General features: G+C 41.4%; 1 protein-coding gene and 1 long non-coding RNA gene across 4 annotated transcripts in view; one reads left to right on the forward strand and one right to left on the reverse strand.

Moving 5' to 3' along the window:
* The window catches only part of mthfs (5,10-methenyltetrahydrofolate synthetase (5-formyltetrahydrofolate cyclo-ligase)), a 105,486-nt gene that overhangs the window by 37,304 nt on the left and 43,036 nt on the right, over positions 1 to 25,146 (reverse strand). For 2 of the 3 annotated variants that reach the window (XM_072278388.1, XM_072278386.1), the window contains exon 3: positions 9,537 to 10,926. The exons of the other annotated variant lie outside the window; for it this stretch is intronic. In XM_072278388.1, coding sequence (XP_072134489.1) covers positions 10,676 to 10,926 — 251 coding nt within the window. In that variant the 3' untranslated portion in view covers positions 9,537 to 10,675. Of the gene's footprint in view, positions 1 to 9,536; positions 10,927 to 25,146 lie in introns of those variants that run through there. 3 annotated transcript variants of the gene reach the window in all.
* On the forward strand, positions 14,856 to 24,223 carry LOC140209481 (uncharacterized). The gene is made up of 4 exons (XR_011888994.1): positions 14,856 to 14,942; positions 15,024 to 15,101; positions 19,674 to 19,764; positions 22,596 to 24,223. It is a non-coding gene; the product is annotated as an uncharacterized lncRNA (long non-coding RNA).

The following is a 25,146-nucleotide window of genomic DNA, read 5'->3' on the forward strand; positions in this document are numbered from 1 at the left end:
ATGAGCTCATTTATCTTTATTTCCAAATCCTGCCCCTTTTTAACCCTTTGCTGTCAGTGATCATACAAGTTGCTAATCCCATGAATGGGCAAGAATTGCAGGAGAGTTTTGGGACTCCCAGGAAGTGTCCCCAAGCACCCATTGGGAGCCAAAGGGGAGCACTCAGAATCAATAGCCAGCTTCTTGTATTTCAACACAACAGAAATAGTTGTCTGGCTCCTTCCACAAGGAAAGTGTCCCAGGTATTCTTGGAAACTCTTCAAAGAAAGTATGAATTATTAGGAGAAGGGTAGCTTCATAGATGAAGGGTTTACAGTTGGTCTAACAGACCAGAAGGAGCCAAGGCTCAGTGAGGCACACAGACTTTCCATGGCAAACATAACTGCTTAAAATGTGACCAAGGCGATCAATTGAATTTGAGGAGGAAACTACAGCACTATGTGGCACTTTCTTTCACCAATGACAACTTACTCAGTCCAGCAAAATGAACACACCTAAACTGGTTTAATATAGCAATGGCAAACTGTAAGGACAGGCTCTAAATCCATTGCTTTTCTTATCCAGCAAGCATTGCTGAAGTCACCCAATTTTCACCTTACAAGGTGAATAGATTAGGAACTGAGAAACATGCTTCTCACAGCTTTCTGATGCTTCAGGTACTCGATTTTTCATTGTGGTTGCTTGAGTCCATGTGTATCCACATATTTGCAAAAACAAGTTTTGATGTAGTACAGAATTATGTTTTGAAAATATAATTAATTATATGTTTCAAAATAAGAAATCCTTTTGAGTTACAGTACACATTATTTATGCATGAACTAAACTGATGTGCTTATGGGTACATGCCTATCCTTGCAAGAGAAAACCTCACTGCAAAATAACTAACTAGTATCACTGACAAAGACCTCATTTCATTGCTCCCTCTCCAGAACATGACTTCTAATGCTCGGTCCACTGAAGCCCAACGTTAAAGACACAACCCTAGCACCAACGCAGCCACACAGGCTATGTGGCTAATTGGCACATTCCTTTCAATGATATCAGTGCAACTATATAGCTCAGCATTTCTTACGCACAAACTTCACAGAAACCCTCGATTGAAAGTTGATGGGATGCAAAGGATGGATAAGCAGAAAGAATGCATGGGATATAGTTGGAACATAGATGTGTCTTCCAGCTGGATTTCATACTTCCATGTAATATAGAGGCTATTTGGCCCATTAGATCTATATGAATACTATAGCAACCCATCAATCCCAATTCCCAACTCATTTCCATGTAACCTCTCCTCTGTCACACGCCTATGAACTCGCCAATGATCCTCCTGCCATCCACTTACACCAGGGACAACTTACAGTGGCCAATTGATCAATCTTGGAGACCTGGGAAGAAATGAAAGCACACAGAGGTAACCCATATGGTCATGGGGAGAACATGCAAACTCCACGCCAGCAGCACTGGGGTCAGGATCAAAGCCAAGTCAATGGACCTGTGAGGTACCTGCTATGTCACTGTGCTACCCTGGCAGTGCATGTAACTGATGGAATTGTCAGTATCTTAGGCCTCTGCTATGGCCAGAGTTATAGCAAGTTAACCATAATAATGTGTAATTGTACTATTGAGAGATTATTTGGGACAATGATCCCAAATAATCCCATAACAATGATGCTTGGTTGGCTTAGTTTTTATGCCTGTGTCTACAAAATGGCAGCTAAATCATCTTCACTAACTTTGCTACAGAATACATTATAATAAATTGATTGTCAATTCCCCTTTGATTTTGTAAACTGCAATTTCCTATAACTCTAAATTTCAACTACACAAACGGGATGTCAGGAGGTCAGGTGCTGGCAAACTTGACTGCTCAGTCTGCCGGGATGATTGACATTTGGTGGAGAGGAGGGACTCAGATGTGCTAAGAGACAAATAACATTCCACCCCTCACTCTACCACAGGCATGTTAGTCTATGCAGTGTGTCACACACTCATGAGAATAGGGTCAAAGGCAAGTGTAAATAAGTTGTATGCTCTTAGGGTTTTTTTTATTTTACTTAATCTTCATGTTTTTAATTAATCTCTATCATGTAAACATGTACTTATGAAGCATCGAATGAAGCAACATAGAAACAGGCACTTCAGCACTTCAGCCAACCACGTCCATGTTAGCCTTCAAGTTTCTGTCTATATCACTTCCATTTACCAGGATTTTGTCCATAGCCTTCTATGGCTTGGCAATTCAAATCCTCGTTGTAATTATTCAAGAGATGTGGGCTTCATAGGATGAGCCAGCATTTAATTATCCATCTTAATTGGCTTTGAGAGGTGCTAGTGAACCACTGCATTCCTTAAAATGTTATGGATAAACCTCCAGAATTTTGACCCAATGACGGTGAAATATCTCCAAGACAGGATGATGCATGTCTAAAGGGAAGCTTCCAGGTTCCCATTTTTTGCTGCCCGTGTCCTTCTAACTGGTAGAAGGTTTGGAAGGTGCTGTCTTAAGAAGTGTTGGTGAGATGCTGCAGTATGTTTGCAGATATTACGGACTGCTGCCTCTGTGCATCCAGACACTTCTTAAATGTGTGGGAGTACCTGCCTCCAACTTTTCAGGCAGTGTGCTCCAGACTGCAAACACACTCTGGGTGAAAAGGTCCTTTCTCAAATGCCCCTGTGAACCTTGTCATCTTAAATCTATTCCCTCTTGCTTTAGGCACCAAAGTAGCCTTATTGTATTTTATTTCATTTTTAATATGGTCATCTTTTCATTACTTAAATCTATTTCAACTGTTTTAAATGCCTCTTGATTGTAAGAAACGTGAAAAGTTAGACATTCCTTGATGACCTGACAAAGAAGTATCTTTTTCCGTCCACCAGCATCTCCTGATAGCCACCGATTTCAATTCTACTTCCCATTCCCAGTCCAACATGTCAATCCATGGCCTCTTCTTCTGCTGCAATGAGGCCACACTTGGGTTGGAGGAACAACACCTTATATTCCATCTGGGTAGCCTCCAATCTGATGGCATGAACATCAATTTCTCGAACTTCCTGTAATTGCCCCCTCCCCTCTCCTTTACCATTTCCCGTTCCCATTTCCTTCTCTCACCTTATCTCCTTATCTGCCTATCACATCCTTCTGGTGCTCCACCCCTTCCCTTATTTCCATGGCCTTCTGTCCTCTCCTATCAGAGTCCCCCTTCTCCAACCCGTTACCTCTTTCACCAGCTCTTTACTTCATCTCCTCCCTCTCTTCCAGTTTCACATATCACCTACCACCTTGTACTTCTTCCTCCTCTCCCTCCACCTTCTCATTCTTTCTCCTCTTTCTTTCCAGTCCAGATGAAGGGTCTTGGCCTGAAATGTCAACACTGACTCTTTTCCATAGGTGCTGCCTGGCCTGCTGAGCTCCTCCAGCATTTTGTGTGTGCTGCTTTGGATTTCCTGCATCTGCAGGTCTTCTCATGTTTGTGAAAAAGGTATCTGAGTGATTTCGAGCAAGGTCTCAGGATCAGCCACCTGAGACTAAGATGCCGTTTCTGCCTGGTCTGCAGCAGTGATTCCATGACAATCCCTGAATCTATGAAGCAAAAAGTGTGGCCACAGAAGTGGCACAGGGTTCTGGCACAACTGATCTAGCATTGTCCTTATTTCCGTCCAGAACATGCAGAGAATGCAAGTACTGTAGAGCAGTGAAACATTTGGGAATAGGGGAAGGTGGAAAAATTGATTAGGAACATGAGGGGTAACTTTTTCACTGGGTAGGTGGTCTATATATGGAAAGAGCTGCCAGAAGAAATGCTTAAGGCAGATACATTAATGTTTAGAAGTTACTTGGACAGGTACACAGATAGGAAATGTTTGGAGGGATATGAGCCAAGACAAGCTTAGATGGGAATCTTGATCGACATGAACCACTTGGGCTGAAGAGTCTGTTTCCAAACTGTACAACTCTATGAGACCAAAATACAAATCATTAAAACTAACAGACAGTTGAAGAAAGCAGAAGGTTAGCAACCTGTTGGCTTTTACCTCAAGTGGGCTGGAATGCAAAGGGGAGGAAGTCACAGTTCAAATATGTGGAGTCTTTATCAGTCCACCTCTGGAGCCTTGTTTGTTCATTGAAAGTCTGATAAAATGTCATCAACTTGAAATTTAGTCACTGTTTGTTTTCCCACAGTTACTATGTGATCTGTTGGCTGTTTCCAGAAATATTTTCTCTGGAGATCTGTATACTGTTCTAGGAACCAACATCAGGGAACCTATTTTGGCCTTGCAGAGAATGCTCTTCAGATTCACTAGAATACTAAATAAGGTTAAAGTGGTAAATTATGATGACAGGGTAAATAAATGTGATATATTCCTTGAGTGGAGGAGGCTGAAGAGTAATCTGACTTTCCTGTATGAAAAGGACTGTCTATGATGGATACAGAGAAACTTGGAACAAACTTCCGCAGGAAGCTCCAGCTGCAAGTGTGGGAACGTAGGATGGAAGGGTAATGAAGGGATGGCTGAGTATGCGGTGTGGTGGAGAGTAAGTAAACTTGGGGGCTTTGTAGAGGGAACGCTGTATGTGGGATAGGCTGGTTTGTGGTTTGTGGAGAAGGAAGGATGGGAGCTTATTACATAGGGTGGAGTGATCAGGTATGATGGGGGGATGTAAGATACTGGTTGGTAATTGGAATTTCAACAGTAAGCTAGATTTATTTTTGTTGAGTGGGCACTCTTGGTTAGTGGTTTTTGAAGGCTGTGGAACCTATTGGTTGGTGAATTTGCAGGATCTGGGGATTTCCCCATCAGCTTCACTTGGACTGGACACTAATTATGTCAAAGGTTTTGAAAAATTCCAGGGTGAGCTCATTCTTTGTAGTACTGATGAAGATAGGTTTGTCACTGATCAACACGAGGATGCAGTCATAGAACATAGATAGAACACCCATGGTGGGTATAGTTTACAGTAGCTCGATTGCAGAAATGGGAACCAGCAGACAATGTATTATATTTATATGTATTATATTTTCTTTTTTCCTTTCAGTTCTTTAAGAACAACTTGATAACATCCACAGTCGGAGCAAGTTTATCCTATTGAGCCTGTCCAACCTCAGGATCTCCTCTAAAATAGTCAGGCTTTTGGTCGCAGCCTCAATCAATTCTTTCACTAGTATCCGCAGTTTGGACTATCTGATGGGAGCTTTCATCTTGCTGTGTAAGCAAACACAGTGAGACAGCCCTGTCTGGAGGGCTTTCAAGCAGAACAGAGCAGCCCCCACAAGGTTACAATTTCTACCCACCAGGGACCCCCACAGACATCTGTTCCCCAGATCATAACATGGATTCTGCCCATGTAAAGACATGGTCATTACAATGTAACTCCAAGGGAAATGCAGGGAACCGTGCAAATGCAGGGAATATGTGCAAATATGGTTAGATTAATTAGTCACTGTAAATCGCCCCCAGTGCATAGTTGATCGAATATGGAGGGTAGAATTGATGGGAAAGGTTTAGCTCTCATTCAGTACATGGTGCACACTTTATAATGTTCAATACAGTGCTCAGTGTATTGTGTTGTAGTTCCTCTCTAGTATCCCGTGTACAATGTTCAGTTGTAACGAGCCCTCCTTCAGTCCCATTCAGTGTTCTGGAAGTGCCTGCTGCACTGCTAAAGAAAGAAATTAAAATTCATGCTGTGTCAACATGCTGTTGTAAAGCATTAGCGTCATACCCTGCGGAGCGTAGGGAACACAATGAGAGAAAATCTGGATCAATGACTGTTACTTCTGCTGCAGCCCCTTTATGAATGTTAAATAGGAGGAGAGCAAGATTGTAAAGAACTTATGCTGTGTATGCGATGTGTACAGGTCTATGATATGTAGATAAGTTAGAAAGAATAATAAATTATACAAAACTGTGCCAAGTTGAGAATAGCTTGTTAACCAGACAGCTTGCTGATGAACTGGGGAAGGAACATAAGTTTTTGGTTATTGGAACATATGCAATTGACAAAAGTTCACCAAATATAACTCGGAGGGTGTTCAACTAAAATTACATACACACAGTAGCACAGTGACAGTGGGACCTTTAAAATCCTCCCCTTCTATTCTTGGCCTCTGCATGAGTGGCTCAGCAGGAAACTTTTTTGTTTCCAGCTAAGGTCCAATTCTAATGTGGCGGTTGGATCCTAAGGCACACAATGCGTACGATACTGCTGGTGGTCAGTATCCTTCACACAGGAACTGAAGTACTGGTGTTATGTGCCACTGTCACACTCCATTTAACGTTATAACTATATATTTTGCAGTTACAGCAAATGATCAGTTAGATAAAAAGGGGTAGAAAAACGGTTTAAATTCCAGCATTTCTTCCTGACAAAGCACATCTAGATGTCATTCACATGGAAAAGACCTAAACCACTTTACGTACAGGACATTTTATCAATTGCAGACCAGAAAACAAATTGTCTCTCCCCTTCGACAATCACCCTGTTTGTGTAGCCACATGCCCCATCTCAATGAGCACACAGTTGGTAGCTGAGAGGACCTTTATTCCTGGCTGCTTGGCAGCTACAGGTTTCTGACATTGTACACAAAAGCCATGACAAAAGGAAACAAAGTGATGGATTGCCGTTAAAGCAAAGCCCTAAAAGTGCTTCTGTCTCTCTCTCTCATGCTAAGTTTTTCCTCATTTCCAAGTTCATCCCACCTCCACCTCAGCAATCTCCATCTTCTCAGTCAGTTTCTCAGAGTCGGCAGGAGAACAGGCTTACTCTCTCGTGTTATGGGCTTTGAGGTGTCTGATGAAGCCAAGGTGGAAGCCACAGGCGGGAATCATAGCACAGAAGCAGAACTTATCAGCACATCTCATCCACGCTGACCATATCCTCCTACATTAATCCCATCTTCCACTTTAAGAACCATTCTTTCTTATCTAAGTACCTGTCCAAACACCATATAAACAACCTAATTTTTAGTCTCTGTGCCCACTATCTAGTCAAGTAGCTCGTTCCAGATAATCAGCACCCTCTATGTGAAAAATTTACCTCTCAAATCCCCTTTAAATTTTTCCACTCTCACCTGAAGCCTGTACCCTACTCTCCAGCCTTGGTAAAACTACCTTACTATGCTCCTTATTATTTTATAAACATCTATAATGTCAGCCTCCAGTGTTCTAATGTTAATAAACCCACTCTATCTAATCCCTCCCTATAACAGTCCTCCAATCCAGGCCACATGCTGGGGAGTCTCTTCCGCGCTCTCTCTGTTGCAGCCTTCCTTTAGTGTGGTGACCAGAACTGTGCTACTATCGGGCAACAACTCATGCTCAATGCCTCAGCCTATAAAGGCAAGCATTCCAAAAGACTTTCTTGCTACTCTATTCACGTCACCACTTTCAGGAAGCCATAGACCCAAGATTTCTCTGTTTATCAACTCTCTTACGGTCCCTGCCATTTACACTATGTGTCCTATCAGAATGTAACCCTCCCTCCCCACCCCTCCCAAATGCACTATTTCAAACTTGTCTGGATTAAATTCAATCTGCCATTGCTCCATTCAACTGCTCAGATGGTCCATGTCCCTCTGTGTCCTTAGACAGCTATCTTCTCAATGACTCCACCAAATTTTGTGTCATCTGCAAACTTGCTCACCTTATCCTACATTCTCATCCATTCATGTATATGAACAACGAATGCTCATTGCACTGATCCCTGAGATACACCTCTTGTTACAGATTTCCAATCAGAAGAACACCCACCACGCCCAATGCAATGCTGTTACAGCTCGGGTTGTCATAGTACAGAGCTCAATTCCAATACTGTCTATAAGAAGTTTGCATGTTCATTCGGTATTGGTTTTCTCTGGGTGTTCCAGTTTCCTCCCACAGTCCAAAGACATACCAGTTAGTAGGTTAATTGACCATTGTAAATTGTCCTGGATTAAACTAGGGTGAAACAGATGGGTTCCTGGGCAGTGCAGACCTTTTCTGTGCTGTATCTCTAAATAAATAACTTACTAAACTCTCTGCCTCCTATCACCAAACTGATTTTGGATTCAGTTTGCCAACACACCCTATATCCCTCTTTGCTGGTGAAAAAGCTCTGTCAGTGTAGATTGACACGTCCATTGTATCCTGGATAATAGACTACCTGATTGGCAGATCAGTTTGTGTGGCTTCAGAGCTGTGTGTCAAACATGGCTATAAGCAGCACTGTGGTCCCACAGGGGACTGTGTTGGCCCCCTTCCTGTATAACTCGGACTTTAGATACAACACTGAATCATATCATCTGCAGAAATTCCCTGGTGACTCAGCAATAGTTGATTATATAAAGGGAGGACGGGAGGATGGGTGGAGAACTTTGTTGAATGGTGCAAGCTGAAGCATCTGCAGCTCAACATCAGTAAGACAAAGGAGATGGTGATGGAGTCAGGAAGACTAAGCCTGCACTGCTCCCTGTTACTATTGACGGTGAAGACGTGGATGCGGTGAGGACCTACAAGTACCTGGGGGTACACCTGGATGACAGACTTGAATGGAGCAGCAATGCAGAGGCTGTGTACAAGAAAGACCAGACTCGCCTCTAGTTCCTGGGGAGACCGAGGTCCTTTAGACTGAGCAGGCCTCTCTCTCACATGTTCTACCAGGCTGTCGTTGCCAGTACAATCTCCTATACGGTGCTGTGCTGGTGAAATGGCATCAATACAGGTGATGCCAACAGGCTCAATAAACTGATTAGAAAAGCTGGCTCTATTATACAAATCAATCTGGGAATACTGGAGGCTTTGGTGGAAGAAAGGACCCCATGGAAAATCCTGGTAATTCTGGAGAATGTTTCTCACCGTCTGCATGCCACCTTGCCTGAACGGAGGAGTGCTTTTAGTAATAGACTAAGACAATTGTGCTGCTCCAAAGAGCGCTATATGAGGTCATCCTTACCCTTGACCATTAAGCTCTAGTCAAGCTATAGTCAGGGAAGTGATTACCCACTTCTGTTAGACAGTTTAAGGTAACTTATTTTTTATTCTTTCTTACTTCTCTTCTAATATTTGTATATCTGTGCAATTGTGATGCTACTGTGACACTGTAATTTTCCTTTAGGATCAATAAAGTATGTACCTATCTATTCTTTGTGCCTAACATTCTGAACCAGTCTACTATGAGGGACCTTGTCAAAAGCCTTACAAAAATCAATTAGACAACCAAGCAACATTAGTTATCCTCCAGTCCTCAGTCACCTCACCTGTGGCTAAGACTATTTTAAATATCTATCCAAGGGCCTCTGCAATTTTGGCACTAGCCTCTCATAAGGTCCAAGTGTGGAGTGGATTGCAGCAGACCAGAATGCCATTGCCAACAAGTCCACTGATAAGTACATCTGCATCATAGACCTTGATATGGTTGTCATGTAGAACTGGTGTTAAACAGTGCAGGAACAGAAAGTGGAGGCCAGAGCCAGACTTACAACATCATGATGTGTAATTTCATAGAACAATGAAGAATGAGTTTTCTTGTTTTACTAGAACAAAGAAATAATTGAACAAGTTGCTATAGCAAATCTTTTTATTAATTTAAAACATTAAATTAAAATGTTAATTAAAGATGTATTTTATTTTCTTCATTTAAAAATATATAAATGTATTTATTTATTTTTCAACATACAGCACCGAGTAGGCCCTTCTGGCCCTTCACTGTAAATACAGAGTTGATTCCATTTAATTGGGACACATCAGGAACAGTACATTTTGATCTACTTAAGCAGCTGCCCCTATTAGCCAAAGTTTCATGAAATTAATAAAAAAGTATAAAAAAGACAAACTAGTCTTTAACTCATTAACAAATTACTTAGATGAAATACAGAACAAATCAGAACACTATCAATACTACCATAGTACTATATAACTGTATGATTAGTTTCTAATAATTATTGACGGAGGAATTCCACATACATTGCCATGTTCTTTTGACTGACCGCAAATAAACAAAATTAGCTCATGTAGATAATGGACTGCCTTCAACAATGCTGTCCGATGATTGCAACCTCCAAATCTTCATTTTCATTGTAATATTCAAGATGATTGTCAGTACCTTCAAATTCTTCATAGTTCCTAACTTGTTGAAATAGTGAAATCCTCTCATTTTCACTCCCGCCGCTTCTGGCATCTCCAACCCTGAATGCTTGAAATCACAGTGAGCAAAACAATTCTACATTGTCTTACTGCTTATCTCTTGCCAACCATCAGTGACAAAATCACTGCTTTTTGAACACAATCACACGCAACTGACACTATTTAAAAACTGTTTGCTCTAGGCACGGTGCAGTATGTGTCTGACACTACTTAGAAATTGTTCGGCAACAATCTCCTGCCCAATTAAGTGCTATAGTGTCCCAAATAAAGAAAAGGAATCACAGCTAGATTCTGTTCTTTAAGTTGTCCCGAATAAGCAGCTGCACCCATTAACCAATGGCCCAATTAATCAGAATCCTCTGTATTTTTCAAGCTTTATGAAGCAATTCCTTAGGTATACTCTATTTCTTATCATCTGCACCATCAATGTTTTTCACAACAGATCAGCAGAAATTGAGATTGCTTTCCTATTAAAATTAAACAATTTTTGCAATTAAGTGATTATTCTTTTCAACATTCATGGATAATTAGTGTCCTTTATTTAAAATGAACTTCCTGTCTAATCCACAGGCTCTGATGGACTCACCCATGGCATCTCGTACAACACTTCATCAATTGGTTTATCACTTTCAGTTATAGGCACTAGATCACATATCTGCTCCTTGAAGGCCAAGGCAATAGTGTAGGGTCTGCCCTTTGGATGCGTCACACAACGCTCCAGGTAAGTGTCATAGTAACCTTTCCCTCTTCCCAATCTGTTACCATGTTTGTCGAAACCAAGACCGGGCATTAGGATTAGATCAAGGCCTCCTGTTTGAAAGAGAAAATAATATTAATGACCTAACAATGCCAAGGTTAAGAGAGCACTATGCTATAACTGCATGTCAGAAGAGAGTTGCTAGCTAAGGAACCTGCAGAAATACACTCAGTGAGTACATGTTTGGGGTCTTCTGCTGCTGTAAGGTTCAAGGTTTGACATGTTGTGCATTCTGAGATGTTCCGATGCACACCACTGTTGTAACACGTGGTTATTTGACTTACTGTCACCTTCCTGTCAGCTTAAACCAGTCTAGTCATTCTCCTCTGATCCCTCTCATTAACAAGGCATTCTCATCCACAGAACTGCCCCTCAGTGGGTTTTTTTGTTTTTGTTTTTCACACCATTCTCTGTAAACTCTGGAGACTGTTATGCATTAACATCCCAGGGGATCAGCAGTTTCTGAATACTCAAACCACCCCATCTGGCACCAAAGTCACTTAGATCACATTTCTTCCCCATTCTGATGTTTGGTCTGAACAACAACTGAACCGCTTGACCACATCTATATGTTTTTATGCTTTGAGTTGACTGATCAGATATTTACATACAATGGGTGTACCAAATAAAGTGGTCACTGAGTGTACATCGGTTTTTCTTTTTCATTTGTTGCATGGGCTGCTGTCAAATCTTTTTGTAGTATAGCTGTGTCATTTTTATTCAATACAGTAGAAAAAGATAGTATAAAACAACAATGTAAGGATTTAGTAAAGTTTAATAAAGCTGCTGTGAAATATCTCAGGATTTTAATTAAAAATAATGCAAGTTGTCATTGTTGCCCTTGGGATATCTGTTGAGCCAACAAAATTACAGTTAACTCCTTGTCTAACATACCTCTGTTGATGTGGAGGTATTAGACTGCTTAGACAATGATACTGACAAGGGAACGCTGGACAGGACATTCTAGAAAAAGCTCTGCACAACTTTAAGAAATAATAAAACAAAGCCCTGGTATCCTAAAGGTAAAAATTTTGCAGATGAGGAAAACTGTAGTAAGAACAGAAAATACTCACATTTTAGGCCTTTCATTAGAAATAAATATAAACTTTTTTAAGACAAGAAATAAGTGACACTATTATTAGTTTCAGAAAATGTGAAAGGTTGAGAAAATATAAAGGTTACTGTTAACAGATTTGTAAAAATGTCATTTTCATCTTTTTCATGGTATTTTAAGGTTTTTTTACAGTTGCTTACTTGTATCAGATGAACAGATTTCTGAACATTAATGGATATTGGGATAATAGAGTATACCAGCCATTATCTTGTTGCTGGCAGAATTTCAGAAAGCTTGCACTCAGCATCAGACAGATCAGGAAACTGATTGTGGACATCAGGAAGAGAAAGCTCCGAGAACACACACCAGTCTTCATCGAGGAATCAGCAATGGAAAGGTTGAGCAGCTTCAAGTTCCCAGATGTCAATCCTGGGCCCAACATGTTGATACAATTATGAAGGGGACATGCCAGCAGCCAGAGTTGCAAGAAAAAGTTTGTGAACCCTTTGCAATTACCTGCTTTTCTGCATTAATTACTCATAAAATGTGGTCTGATCTTGCGGTCACAATAATAGACAAACACAATCTGCCAAAACTAATAACACACAAACAATTGTACTCCTTCATCAATACTGACAACACCATTTAAATAATTAAAGTCTAAGTTCAAAAAAAAGTATCTGAACCTCAGGGGATAATGTCTTCTACAAATGCTATTTGGAGTCCGGTGTTCCAATCAATGAGATGACATTGGAGGTGGGAGTTGTACAGATGCCCTGCCCTATAAAAAAGACACACAAAGTCAGGTTACTAAGAGCCTGCTCTTCTCAAAATAGATTTCCTTATGTACACCATGCCTCGATCAAAACAACTTTCAGAGGACCTTATTAGAATTGTAGAGATAGATCAAGCTGGAAAAAGCTACAAAAGCATTTCGAAAGATCTGAGTGTTCATCAGTCCACAGTAAGAGAAATTGTCTACAAATGGAGGAAACTCAGTACTGATGCTACTTTCCCTAGGAGCGGGCATCCTGCAAAGATCACACCAACAGCACAACATACAATGCTGAAGGAGGTGAAAAAGAACCCAAGGGTAACAGAAAAGACCTGCAGAAATCTCTACAACTTGCTAAAGTCTCTGTTCATCTGTCCACTATAAGAAAAACACTGAACAAGAATTTTGTTCATAGAAGGACACCATGGATGAACCCACTGCTCTCCAACAAAAACATTGCTGCACGTCTCACAAGAGACCACCTGGATATTCCACAACACTGCTGGGACAATGTTCTGCGGACAAATGAGACAAAAGTTGAAATTTTTGGCAGAAGTGCATACCGCTGTGCTTGGAGGAAGAGCAGCACTACACACCAACACTAAAACCTCATCCCTCTGTGAAGCGTAGTAGAAGGAGCATCATGGTTTGGGGCTGCTTTGCTGCCTCAGCGCCTGGACAATTTGCAATTGTTGAGGGAACAATTTACAGGAGAAAGTCAGGATAGTGGTCCGTCATCTGAAGCTTAATACAAGTTGGATGATACAACAAAACAATGATCCAAAACACAAGAATAAACCAACAACAGAATGGCTTAAAAAGAAGAAAATTCATGTTTTGGAATGGCCAAGTCAGGGTCCGGGCCTTAACCAATTAAGATGTTGTGACATGACCTGAAGAGAGTTCTCCCAGAAATATTGATGAATAGAAACAATTTTGTTTGGAGGAATGGTCTAAAATTCCTCCTCGTCATTGTGCAAGTTTGATAAGCAGCTACAGGAAACATTCGGTGAAGGTTACTGCCACTTAAGAAGGTTCTACTAGTTATTAAATACAAGGTGTCACATACTTTTTCCTGCCTGCTGTAAGTGATGAAACAATGCATTCAATAAAGACATGAAAAGTACAATTGTTTGTGTGTTTTTAGTTTAGGCAGATGTGTTTGTACAATACCCCGACTTGGGCGAAGATCAGACCACATTTTATGAGTAATTAATACAAAAAACCAGGCAATTGCAAAGTATTGGCAAACTATTTCTTACAACTGTATATTTCATTAGATGTTGGAGTAGATTTGGTATATCACCAAGGTCTCTAACAAATTGTGGTGAGCATTCTGACTGGTTGCATGACCATCTGGTATGCGGGCACCAATGTACAGAATCAGAAAATGCTACAGAGGGTTGCAAACTTAGTCAGCTCCATCATGGGCGATGCATCAAGAATGCAACAGCCATCATTAAAGACCTTCATCATCCAGGAAATGTCCTCTTCTCATTATTAACATCAATGAGGAGGTACAAGAGCCTGAAGACACACACTCAACATTTTAGGAACAGCATATCCCTCTCCACCATCGGGTTTCTGAACAGTTATTGAATACACAAACACTATCAGTACTTTTCTCTCTTTCTGCACTACTTTTTTTAAATATATATACCTCGTTGTAACTTATAGGAAGTTTTATGTATTGCACTGTATTGTTACTGCAAAACAACAAATTTTGTAACATGTCAGAGATAATAAACCTGATTCTGATCTTCAAACAACAGTGGAATTTGCTCCTGCTCCAGTTTGTTATGTAACTTAGAAGAGGGTTAGGGGGATCAAAAGCTCCTCTAATAAAAATGCTTTGGGGAAGAAGAACTGGAAGCTAGCTGGAGAGGATAGGTCAAGATGAAGATGTTAAGGTTATTATGTTTGTGCACGTGTGAGGTGACAATAGCACTGTCCTTTTCAGATGACCGTACAGGCTACATTTTGTTTAGCAACAGTGTCACAGCCTGGCAGACTCTGGAAACTGTGCCTAAACATTTAGGGCTTATTTATCAATTTAAAAAAAACTGCTACCAAGGAGGTGGGACTTATACATTTGGAGGAAGGGTTAAGATCTTATCAAAATCTCATCCTATAATGCTTAAAAGGTGAGATCAAGGAAGAATTACAAACTACAGAACCTGAAGTCCGAACACACAAGTTGAACAAGAAGTGAAGAGAAGAACGTTGCTCTGCTGAAAATGGTATGTGAAGTTGCACCAGCAACATTTTAAGAATGTGTTTCTTTATGGATAACTTAGAGTATGTGCTTTATTTTATTTCAGAGAAACCTGCTGTATTTGATCCTCTTTCACTGTATCTGTCAATCCAGCACACTGGAGAATGATATTGAAGATTTTCTGGTAAGGACAGAAAATTAAATGCTTACATTTTCTTACATTCAGTTTGGCTTACACTAGTTATTTCTTTCTCTGTCAGCTTCCCTTCCTGTCATAATCTTTCAGTCTATTTTTCACTCTTTTCCTTCACCTTTGACTCTCTGTATTTATCTTTGATTTGGCATCAGCTTTCTGTAACTCACCAGCTTGCCTCTACTTGGAGCTGTATTTCCCCTTCTTTTCTCTTTCTTCTAGTCCTATGTTCCTTTTCTCCTTCTATGTTTATTCTTTTTTCACCTTATTTTTTCTTTCTCTCTGACTCCCTTTTTAGCTGTTTCCTACATATCCTATCTCAACCGGCACCTCATCCAATTCTATCTTTGTTTTGGAACCCCAGCTTGGCCATGTCCCTTCCTAACCATGCAATTTCCACTGCAAAAGTTGTTCTACATAACCCATGACAGAAGCAAGACAGATATATCCTGGGGTAACAGCTAAAAGTAATTTTGTACTTTAAACTTCATGGCAATACGAAGTTTAAAAAATAAGAGTACTTTCTTACTCCATCCATTAGGCAAAGCTCAGGTTCTCTGTTTGGAGAAGAGGGAATTGTGAACAAGCATCAAAAGCCTTCAAAATTACGCAAGCGTCAGGAGAGAAATTTTTCCCATTGACAAGTTAGTTAAGAACTTGGTACAAAGGCTGAATGTGATTGGTTAAAAAGACAAAAGGTGAAAGGGGTAATTTTACACAAGCAGTAATTAGTATCTGGAATGGACTGCACAGAAAAAGAAGATTCAATTTGTACTAATTAAAACAGAGATAGATAAATACCTGGAAGGAAATATTCTGCAGAAGAAAATAGAAAGTACTGGGAAGTGGGATCAACTACACTGTTGTTACAATGACGCCTTGTAAAGTGACGGTCAAATGGTCCCCTTCCAATCTATAACACAAGAAAATCTGCAGATGTTGAAAATCCAAAGGAACACACACAAAATGCTCTAAGAACTCAGCAGGCCACACAGCATCTGACTTCTTCCCCTTCCTTTCCAATCCTGATGAAGAGTTGCGGCCTGAAACATTGACTGTTGACTCTTTTCCATTGATGCTGCCTGACCTGCTGAGCTCCTCTAGCATTTTGTGTGTGTTGCTTCCTTCTAATCTATAATACTTTCGTGATGCAGGACGGAAGTTTTCTTAAGTGCCAACCCAGTTTGAGCTGATTTTGAAATTGTTTAAATATAAAAAACATAGGACAGGTTGCACTGTGAGGGGGACCAATATCCTGGCAGGGAGGTTTGCAAAGGCTATTGGGGAGAGTTTAAACCAGAATTGCTGGGGGGTGGGAACCGAACTGAAGCAACGGAGGAAAGGGAGGTTGGCTCACAAATACAGGAAGCTTGGAGACAGTGCGAAAAGGAGTATAGGCAGGTGATAGAGAAGGGATGGACTCAGACCAATGGTTTGAGATGTGCCTATTTTAATGCGAGGAGTATTATGAATAAAGTGGATGACCTTAGAGCGTGGATCAGCACTCGGAGCTATGATGTTGTGGCCATTACAGAGACTTGGATGGTGCAGGGGCAGGAATGGCTACTTCAAGTACCAGGCTTTAGATGTTTCAGAAAGGACAGGGAGGGAGGGAAAAGAGGTGGGGGCACAGCACTGTTGATCAGAGATAGTGTCACGGCAGCAGAAAAGCAGGAAGACATGGAGGGGTTGTCTACGGAGTCTCTGTGGGTGGAAGTTAGGAATAGGAAGGGGTCAATAACTCTACTGGGTGTTTTTTTATAGACCACTCAATAGTAACAGGGACATCGAGGAGCAGATAGGGAGACAGATTCTGGAAAGGAGTTGTTGTGGTGGGAGATTTTAATTTCCCAAATATCGATTGGAATCTCCCTAGAGTGAAGGATTTAGATGGGGTGGAGTTTGTTAGATGTGTTCAGGAAGGTTTCCTGACACAACATGTAGATAAGCCTACAAGAGGAAAGGCTATACTTGATCTGGTATTGGGAAATGAAACTGGTCAGGTGTCAGATCTCTCAATGGGACAGCATTTTGGAGATAGTAATCACAATTCTATCTCCTTTACCATAGCATTGGAGAGGGATAGGAACAGACAAGTTAGGGAAACATTTAATTGGAGTAAGGGAAAATATGAGGCAGGAACTTTGAAGCACAAATTGGGGACAGAAGCTCTCAGGGAAATGTACGGAAGAAATGTGACAAATGTTGAGGGGATATCTGTGTGGAGTTCTGCATAGATACATTCCAATGAGACAGGGAAAGGATGATAGGGTACAGGAACCATGGTGTACAAAGGCCATTGTAAATCTAGTCAAGAAGAAAGGAAGAGCTTACGAAAGGTTCAAAAAACTAGGTAATGATAGAGATCTAGAAGATTATAAGGCTAGCAGGAAGGAGCTTAAGAATGAAGTTAGGAGAGCCAGAAGGTGCCTTGGCGGACAGGATGAAGGAAAACCCCAAGGCATTCTACAAGTATGTGAAGCGCAAGAGGATAAGACGTGAGAGAATAGGACCAATCAAGTGTGACAGTGGAAAAGTGCGTATGAAACCTGAGGAGTTGACAAAGGTACTTAATGAATACTTCGCTTCAGTATTCACTACAGAAAAGGATCTTGGCGATTGTGGGGATGACTTGCAGCAGACTGAAAAGCTTGAGCATGTAGATATTAAGGAAGAGGATGTGCTGGAGCATCAAGTTGGATAAGTCACCAGGACTGGACAGGATGAACTCCAGGCTACTGTGGGAAGCGAGGGAGGAGATTGTTGCGCCTCTGGTGATGATCTTTGCATCATCAATGAGGACAGGAGAGGTTCCGGAGGATTGGAGGGTTGCAGATGTTCTTCCCTTATTCAAGAAAGGGAGTAGGGATAGCCCAGGAAATTATAGACCAATGAGTCTTACTTCAGTGATTGGTAAGTTGATGGAAAAGATCTTGAGAGGCAGGATTTATGAACATTTGGAGAGGTATAATATGATTAGGAATAGTCAGCATGGCTTTGTCAAAGGCAGGTCGTGCCTTACGAGCCTTAATTGAGTTTTTTGAGGATGTGACTAAACACATTGATGAAGGTAGAGCAGTAGATGTAGAGTATATGGATTTCAGCAAGGCATTTGATAAGAAACCCCATGCAATGCTTATTGAGAAAGTAAGGAGGCATGGGATCCAAGGGGACATTGCTTTGTGGATCCAGAACTGGCTTGCCTACAGAAGGCAAAGAGTGTTTGTAGAAGGGTCATATTCTGCATGGAGGCCGGTGAACAGTGGTTTGCCTCAGAGATCTGTTCTGGCACCCCTACTCTTCGTGATTTTTATAAATGACCTGGATGAGGAAGTGGAGGGACGGGTTAGTAAATTTGCTGATGACACAAAGGTTGGGGGTGTTGTAGATAGTGTGGAGGGCTGTCAGAGGCTACAGCGGGACATTGATAGGATGCAAAACTGGGCTGAGAAGTGGCAGATGGAGTTCAACCCAGATAAGTGTGAGGTGGTTCATTTCGGTAGGTCAAATATGATGGCAGAATACAGCATTAATGGCAAGACTCTTGGCAGTGTGGAGGATCAGAGGGATCTTGGGGTCCAAGTCCATAGAACACTCAAAGCTGCTACACAGGTTGACTCTGTAGTTAAGAAGGCATACAAAGCATTGGCCTTCATCAATCGTGGGATTGAGTTTAAGAGCAGAGAGGTAATGTTGCAGCTATATAGGACGCTGGTCAGACCCCACTTGGAGCACTGTGCTCAATTCTGGTCGCCTCACTACAGGAATGACGTGGAAACCATAGAAAGGGTGCAGAGGAGATTTACAAAGATGTTGCCTGGACAGCGTACCTTTTAAAATAGGCCTTTTCTCCTTGGAACGATGGAGGATGAGAGGTGACCTGATAGAGGTATACAAAATAATGAGAGCCATTGATCGTGTGGATAGTCAGAGGCTTTTTCCCAGGGCTGAAATAGCTAGCACAAGAGGGCATAGTTTTAAGGTGCTCGGAAGTAGGTACAGAGGAGATGTCAGGGGTAAGTTTTTTCTTATGCATAGAGCGGTGAGAGTGTGGAATGGGCTGCTGGCGGCAGCGGTGGAGGAAGAAACGATGGGGCCTTTTAAGAGATTCCTGGATGGATACATGGAGTTTAGAAAAATAGAGGACTATGGGTAAGCCTAGGTAGTTCTAAGGCAAGGACATGTTCGGCACAGCTTTGTGGGCCGAAGAGCCTGTGTTGTGCTGTAGGTTTTTTATGTTTCTATGTTTAAATTTGAGTTGGAAAAAAACTGGATGTAGTTCTATAATGCACATGGCCAATATTATGTGGAAACCAGTGCACGTGAAAATCCATAAAGGAGTATGAAAAACTGCTTTGGTGGGAGGTATTCTCCATAGAGTAGCTCAAAGGAATACAAAGGAATATCTGCCCCTTCTTTAGCATTTAACATACCCTATTCTTTTGTGTAATGCCTTAAAGTGTTAAAATCTTGGTTTGGTAGACAAGAATTCCACACAGTTTGGAGGCTTATCTAAATTTTCTGACAGTAAGTGTTTTCTTCCAATTTTTAAAATGGTTCCAGGACACAACCGATGAAGAAGTAGACATAGAACCACTGAAAGTGATCTCCGAGGCAAAAGCCGGAAGTGCACCTGCTTGCGGTTGCTGGGGTGGTGAGTCTTTATCTGCAAGAAGATAGTTCATAGGTGGAACAATGGTTGCTTGTCATGAATCCCAACTGATGCATAATAAGTGATCTATTGCAGCGGTCCCCAACCACCGGGCCGCAAAGCATGCGCTACCGGGCCGCGAGGAAGCGATATGATTTGGCGATAGGAGTCAGTGCACCTTTCCTCATTCCCTGTCACGCTCTGTTGAGCCATTACGCACGCGAGGTCATTACCCGCGCGTCATCCATGTCAGCGCGGGAAGAAGAACAACTCCTCGAACTTGCAAATGACGGCGGGATGAAGAGTATGTTTGACATAACATCTCTGCCGGTATTCTGGATCAAAGTCAAGGCTGAAAATCCTGAGGTAGCCACGAAAGCACTGAAAACGTTGCTTCCATTTCCAACATATCTCTGCAATGAATGCAACGAAAACTAAATTGCGGAACAGACTGGACATAAGGAACCCCCTTCGAGTATCGCTGTCTCCCATCACCCCTTGATGGCACCATCTTGGTGCAGGGAAACAAGCCCAGGGCTCCCACTGATTCAGCGATATTGGTGCATTGCAATGATTTTATATGTTCAAATGGGGAAAATATGTGCTGTGTGTTTAATATCCAAACGTTACTTAAAATGTTATGATACTATTGACTTACTTATATAACCATTTAACAATTACAGCACGAAAACAGGCCGTCTCTGTTCTTCTAGTCCGTGCCGAACGCTACTCTCACCTAGTCCCACCGACCCGCACTCAGCCCATGACCTTCCATTCCTTTCCTGTCCATATACCTATTCAATTTTTCTTTAAATGATAATATCGAACCTGCTTCTGCCACTTCTACCGGAAGCTCATTCAACACTTACTTCAAGCTCACCTGATAATTGACTTATCACTATATTCATGCAAGGAAAATATGCGCTGTGTTTAATATTAAATTCGTTAGATAAACCCTTTTAGAAACGAAACTGAGTGTATTAGCCACTTATCACCGACATTCCGGTCGTGATTCACACCCCTCCCCCAAACAGAATCGCCAAAAAGGATTTGCAGGAAGGGGGGGGGAGAATCGGAAGGTCGCGATGCGCATGCGCACTTGCGCCCGCGCAAGGCTTCATGGTCATTGTAGTCTTTTGGGGTAAACACCACGTACTTGACTGCTACTCTTGTCCGTTGGCAACCCTACCCTCTTCCCCTCCCGCCCCCCCCCCCCCCCCCCCCCCCCCGGGGGTTGGCCGGTCCGCAAGAATATTGTCAATGTTAAACCGGTCCACAGTGCAGAAAAGGTTGGGGACCCCTGATCTATTGAAACATTCACATCTAATGTCAAATTTAACAAAGGCACTAAATGTGGTTTTAGAATCTCCAGGTTGGGACAGGAGGATTTCCATCTGGTGGATGGCCATTGAATCTTCCGCAGATGGAACAGATGTGGGATGAAGTCAGTTTAGATCCTGGTTTACTGATTTCCAAAGTTGAATATTAATATCCAAATAGGGAACTGGATGTTACTGTGAAGCACACACTTTTGTCACTTCTGTGTTAACTCAATCTCAAACTGATAGGACCTGTAGCTGCTTGGATATGATGTCCCGCTGAAATTTCTCGTCCTGAAACGTCAACTGCTTTTCCTGTCCATAGATGCTGCCTGACTTGCTGAGTTCCTCCAGCATCTTATGTGCATTGCTCAAGATTTCCAGCATCTGCAGGATACCATGCTTAGGAAGTACAGTATCCTAAGAGTTTTCCAACTCTTTATTGAGAACCATGACTGAATCTCTCCCTTAATCACCTTATCAAGGATAGTACATTACGGATCATACATAATTTCTGAATGAAAGAGTTCTTTCATGTCTTCTTTCATTCTTTTTACAATAACTAAAATTCTGTCTGTATACTGACACTTCAACCAATGGTAATTTTTTAAATTTACTATATCTAGGTACAGAAGTCCTTGCTTCACTTATATTGACTGCTTGTGCACTTCTATTTTGCCTTTTCATTTCCCCTCTAATGTTTTCATATGCAGTCTGGTTGTATACAATATTAATCCAACATCTGCATTACATCCCCCCCTCTTCTGATTCACCTTGCTCTCATCCCTGTAGTTACTCAGGAAGCTCCAGCTTTGATTAACATGTCCTTTTGTCACATGAATGCACCCATAAATGGTATTCAAGATCATTAGCACACAAACATAAGAAGTGATGTACTGTATATTAATTACCTCATGACATTTGTATTGGAAATGAAAGGAAGCGAACAGCACTCTGGGTCAAAAGTGTTTAATTGGAGGAAGACTGTTTCAAAGAAAAAACAATGAATAATATAAAATAAGCACCCTTTATAGAGGATATGCAACACTCTCTGACTCTTGTATCCCAGTTCAGGCAATACATTAGGTATTAATGTACCTAATCTATCTATTCCACTCTCTAACTCTTGCAGCCCAGTTCAGGCAATATATTAGTATGAACATACAGACAACTGCATTCCAGAAAGAGACTGTACTAAGAGATTAGGGGGGAACTGCAAGAAAATGAGTTGACAGAGTCCCTCTTCAGCACATCAGTATAAAAGTGAGAAAATGGGGTAAGTTCAGATGGTGAAAGAAATTACAACCCTCCAAATTCTATTCATTCAGTGACTCAATGCAGACCTCTCTGTTAATGTCAGCATTTGCTGACCACTCCAAATATACTTAAATATTCTCTGCCTATAAATCAGGTGGTAGGGGCTCCACTCTTTGATTATTGCATCCTCAATTAGGACAGAAAGTGGAATTAGTTGTATTGACATTGAATTCTACTCTACAATTTTTATTTTCACAGGCTTTCGTGTGGCATTTGATGTACAAAGCTCCACAATGAATCATATGGTGATACCCGGAAGATCCATAGTTTTTAATAAGATCAATCTCAACCTGGGCAGGGCATACAACAGGCATTCTGGGATGTTTGTGACTCCCAGACCTGGCATATATTTCTTCAGTTATTCTTCGCTGCCATTCAGAGGGCTGCATACTGATGTGGTCCTGGTGAAGAACGGACAGAAAATCAGTAAGATCCACAGTGTGCTTTCAAGGAATGCCAGCCAGCTTGCTAGCAAGAATGCAATATTGCAACTCAGAAAAGGAGATCATGTGTGGGTCCATCTTGAAAACGGGAAACTCTGGAGCAGAGATGGATCAGTTAGTTTTCAGGGATTCCTACTGACTCCCTTTTACTAAGTAGCCAGCTGAAAATGTCAGGGCCATTCTTATTGCTGCAGCACAAGAGCTTGATGGAGTAGAAGGCAACATATCAAGCAAGCCACTGAATATTATTTCTGTAGTCAGAAAATAGCAAGCCTAATTTTACATGCAAGGAATTTGTCTCACCACACTGAAAAGAAAATGGGCTGTCCCTGGCAATCACAGGTGATTTCAAGTGAAGTCGTGCTTTAAAAATGCTTAATAGTTTGCGCTTTTGCAGTATGTGCTTGAAACATTGATTTAGTTCACAGATAGTGGCTGAGTTCGAGGCAAAACAAGAAGCTAGTTAAACAGAATAACCAAAAGGGGGAAACAAAGGCACAAACCACTGAAGACTGTGAGTGGAAGTTAAATTAAGACCTGCTCAGCCGAGATACAAGATAATTCCATCTTCAAAGATACAAAGATGATGCACACAAACTGTATTTTTAATAATGTAATCAGTAGCTTTCGCTGTTTGCAAATTCATCAATAAAAACCAAAGTACTGGCACTGGAGTTTGCGTACAATTTTCACAAAACAAATAATGACTTCTGATTTTAACTAAAATGTCACCAAAATAATGGAAGGTTATAAATATTGCAATTAGCTTTAGGAACTCCATCTTAAACCAATGATTTGAGGATGGGAGGTAATGATAGGATCGGACCATGATTAGAAACTTTTTCCATGGACTGAGCCATACCCCATCAGAGAGTAAGCAGCCACTGAGGAGTGACAGGAAGGCAAGTTGGGGGTGGGGAATGTGAGGAGAGTCTGGAGGCAGAGTTGGAGAAAAAGTTGGAATGGGAAATCTATGGAGGATGGGGTGGGAAGAAAGTTGGAATGGGAAACCTTTGGAGGATGGGGAGGGTAGAAAAGAGAGAAGAGAGAAAGAGAGAAAGAGAGAGAGAGAGAGAGAGATTTTGACCTTAATCCAATCAAATATGGCAAGACCTCAAGATTGCTGTCCATCATCACTCCCCAAGTACTTAAAGCAATTTTACACAGAGGAATGGGTAAATTTTGCTCCTTCATGTTGTGCAAAGCTTATCCAAAAAGACTGCTGGCTGCAATCGCTGCGAGGGGTAATTCAACCAAGTACTGAGCAAAGGGGGATGAATACTTTTGAACTGCTATCATTTCAGTTTTTGATTTTTTAGATTTTCATGCTTTACAATTATCGGTTTTTTTTTTGGTCTACTGTGAAAAAAGAAGCATGTGATTCACGAATAAAATTCTCAGTTAAATTGATCAAAACCCCTGCTTGTAACACTCATTTATGTGATCAAACGGTTAGGGGCTGATTGCTTTTACAAGGCACTTTGTAGTAGTTATCTAAATGCAATGTGATTCCAAAAGATGTCATAGAAGACAAACATGAGATGAACAGAATGGATTGTTCTAGTCAACAACGGAGGAACTCAGCAGGCCAGGCAGCATCTAGGGAAAGTTGATTAGTGAAAGAGATACAGAGCTGGAGAAGGGGAAATCTAATAGGAGAGGACAGAAGACCATGGAAGAAAGAAAAGGGGGCAGTGCACCAGAGCAAAGTGAGGGGCAGGTAAGGAGAAAAGGTGAGAAGGAAAAGGGAATGGTGAAGTGGGGGGGGGGGGGGGGTGGAATTACTGGAAGTTAGAGAAATCAATGTTCACTTCCCCTTCTCCAGCCCTGTATCTCTTTCACCAATCAACTTCCCAGTTCTTTACTTCAACCCTCCCCAACCACTCCCCCGTCTCATCTGCCACCTTGTGGGTCTTCCTCCCCTCCCCCACCTGCTAGCTCTGACTCCTCGTCTTTTTTTTCTGTTATGTACCCCGTAACTGGGTTGCCAAACCAGCAGAAATGGATCACTCAGTTGGAGTCTGGATTACTAGAACTAAGGAAGTTTTATTTAAGAAACAAGCAACACAGTAATCGAAAGGATAATAAATGCAACAGTTCAGCAATGATAAACATACATGTACACAGAATTAAGGTAACAGCATCAATCAAGCTCTATCGTTGTCTAGGGATAAATGACCAATTTCAAAGTGACACAAAGTTCAGTCCAATTTAGTAGTTCAGTTCGCAGTAATCGTTGCCATGGCGATGGACAATGTGGGGGAGAGAGAGAGAGAGAACGACTGATCATTCAGAAACGGATTCCA

This window comes from Mobula birostris, chromosome 14 (assembly GCF_030028105.1).
Source record: "Mobula birostris isolate sMobBir1 chromosome 14, sMobBir1.hap1, whole genome shotgun sequence".
In the NCBI taxonomy this organism is placed as follows: Eukaryota; Metazoa; Chordata; class Chondrichthyes; order Myliobatiformes; family Myliobatidae; genus Mobula; species Mobula birostris.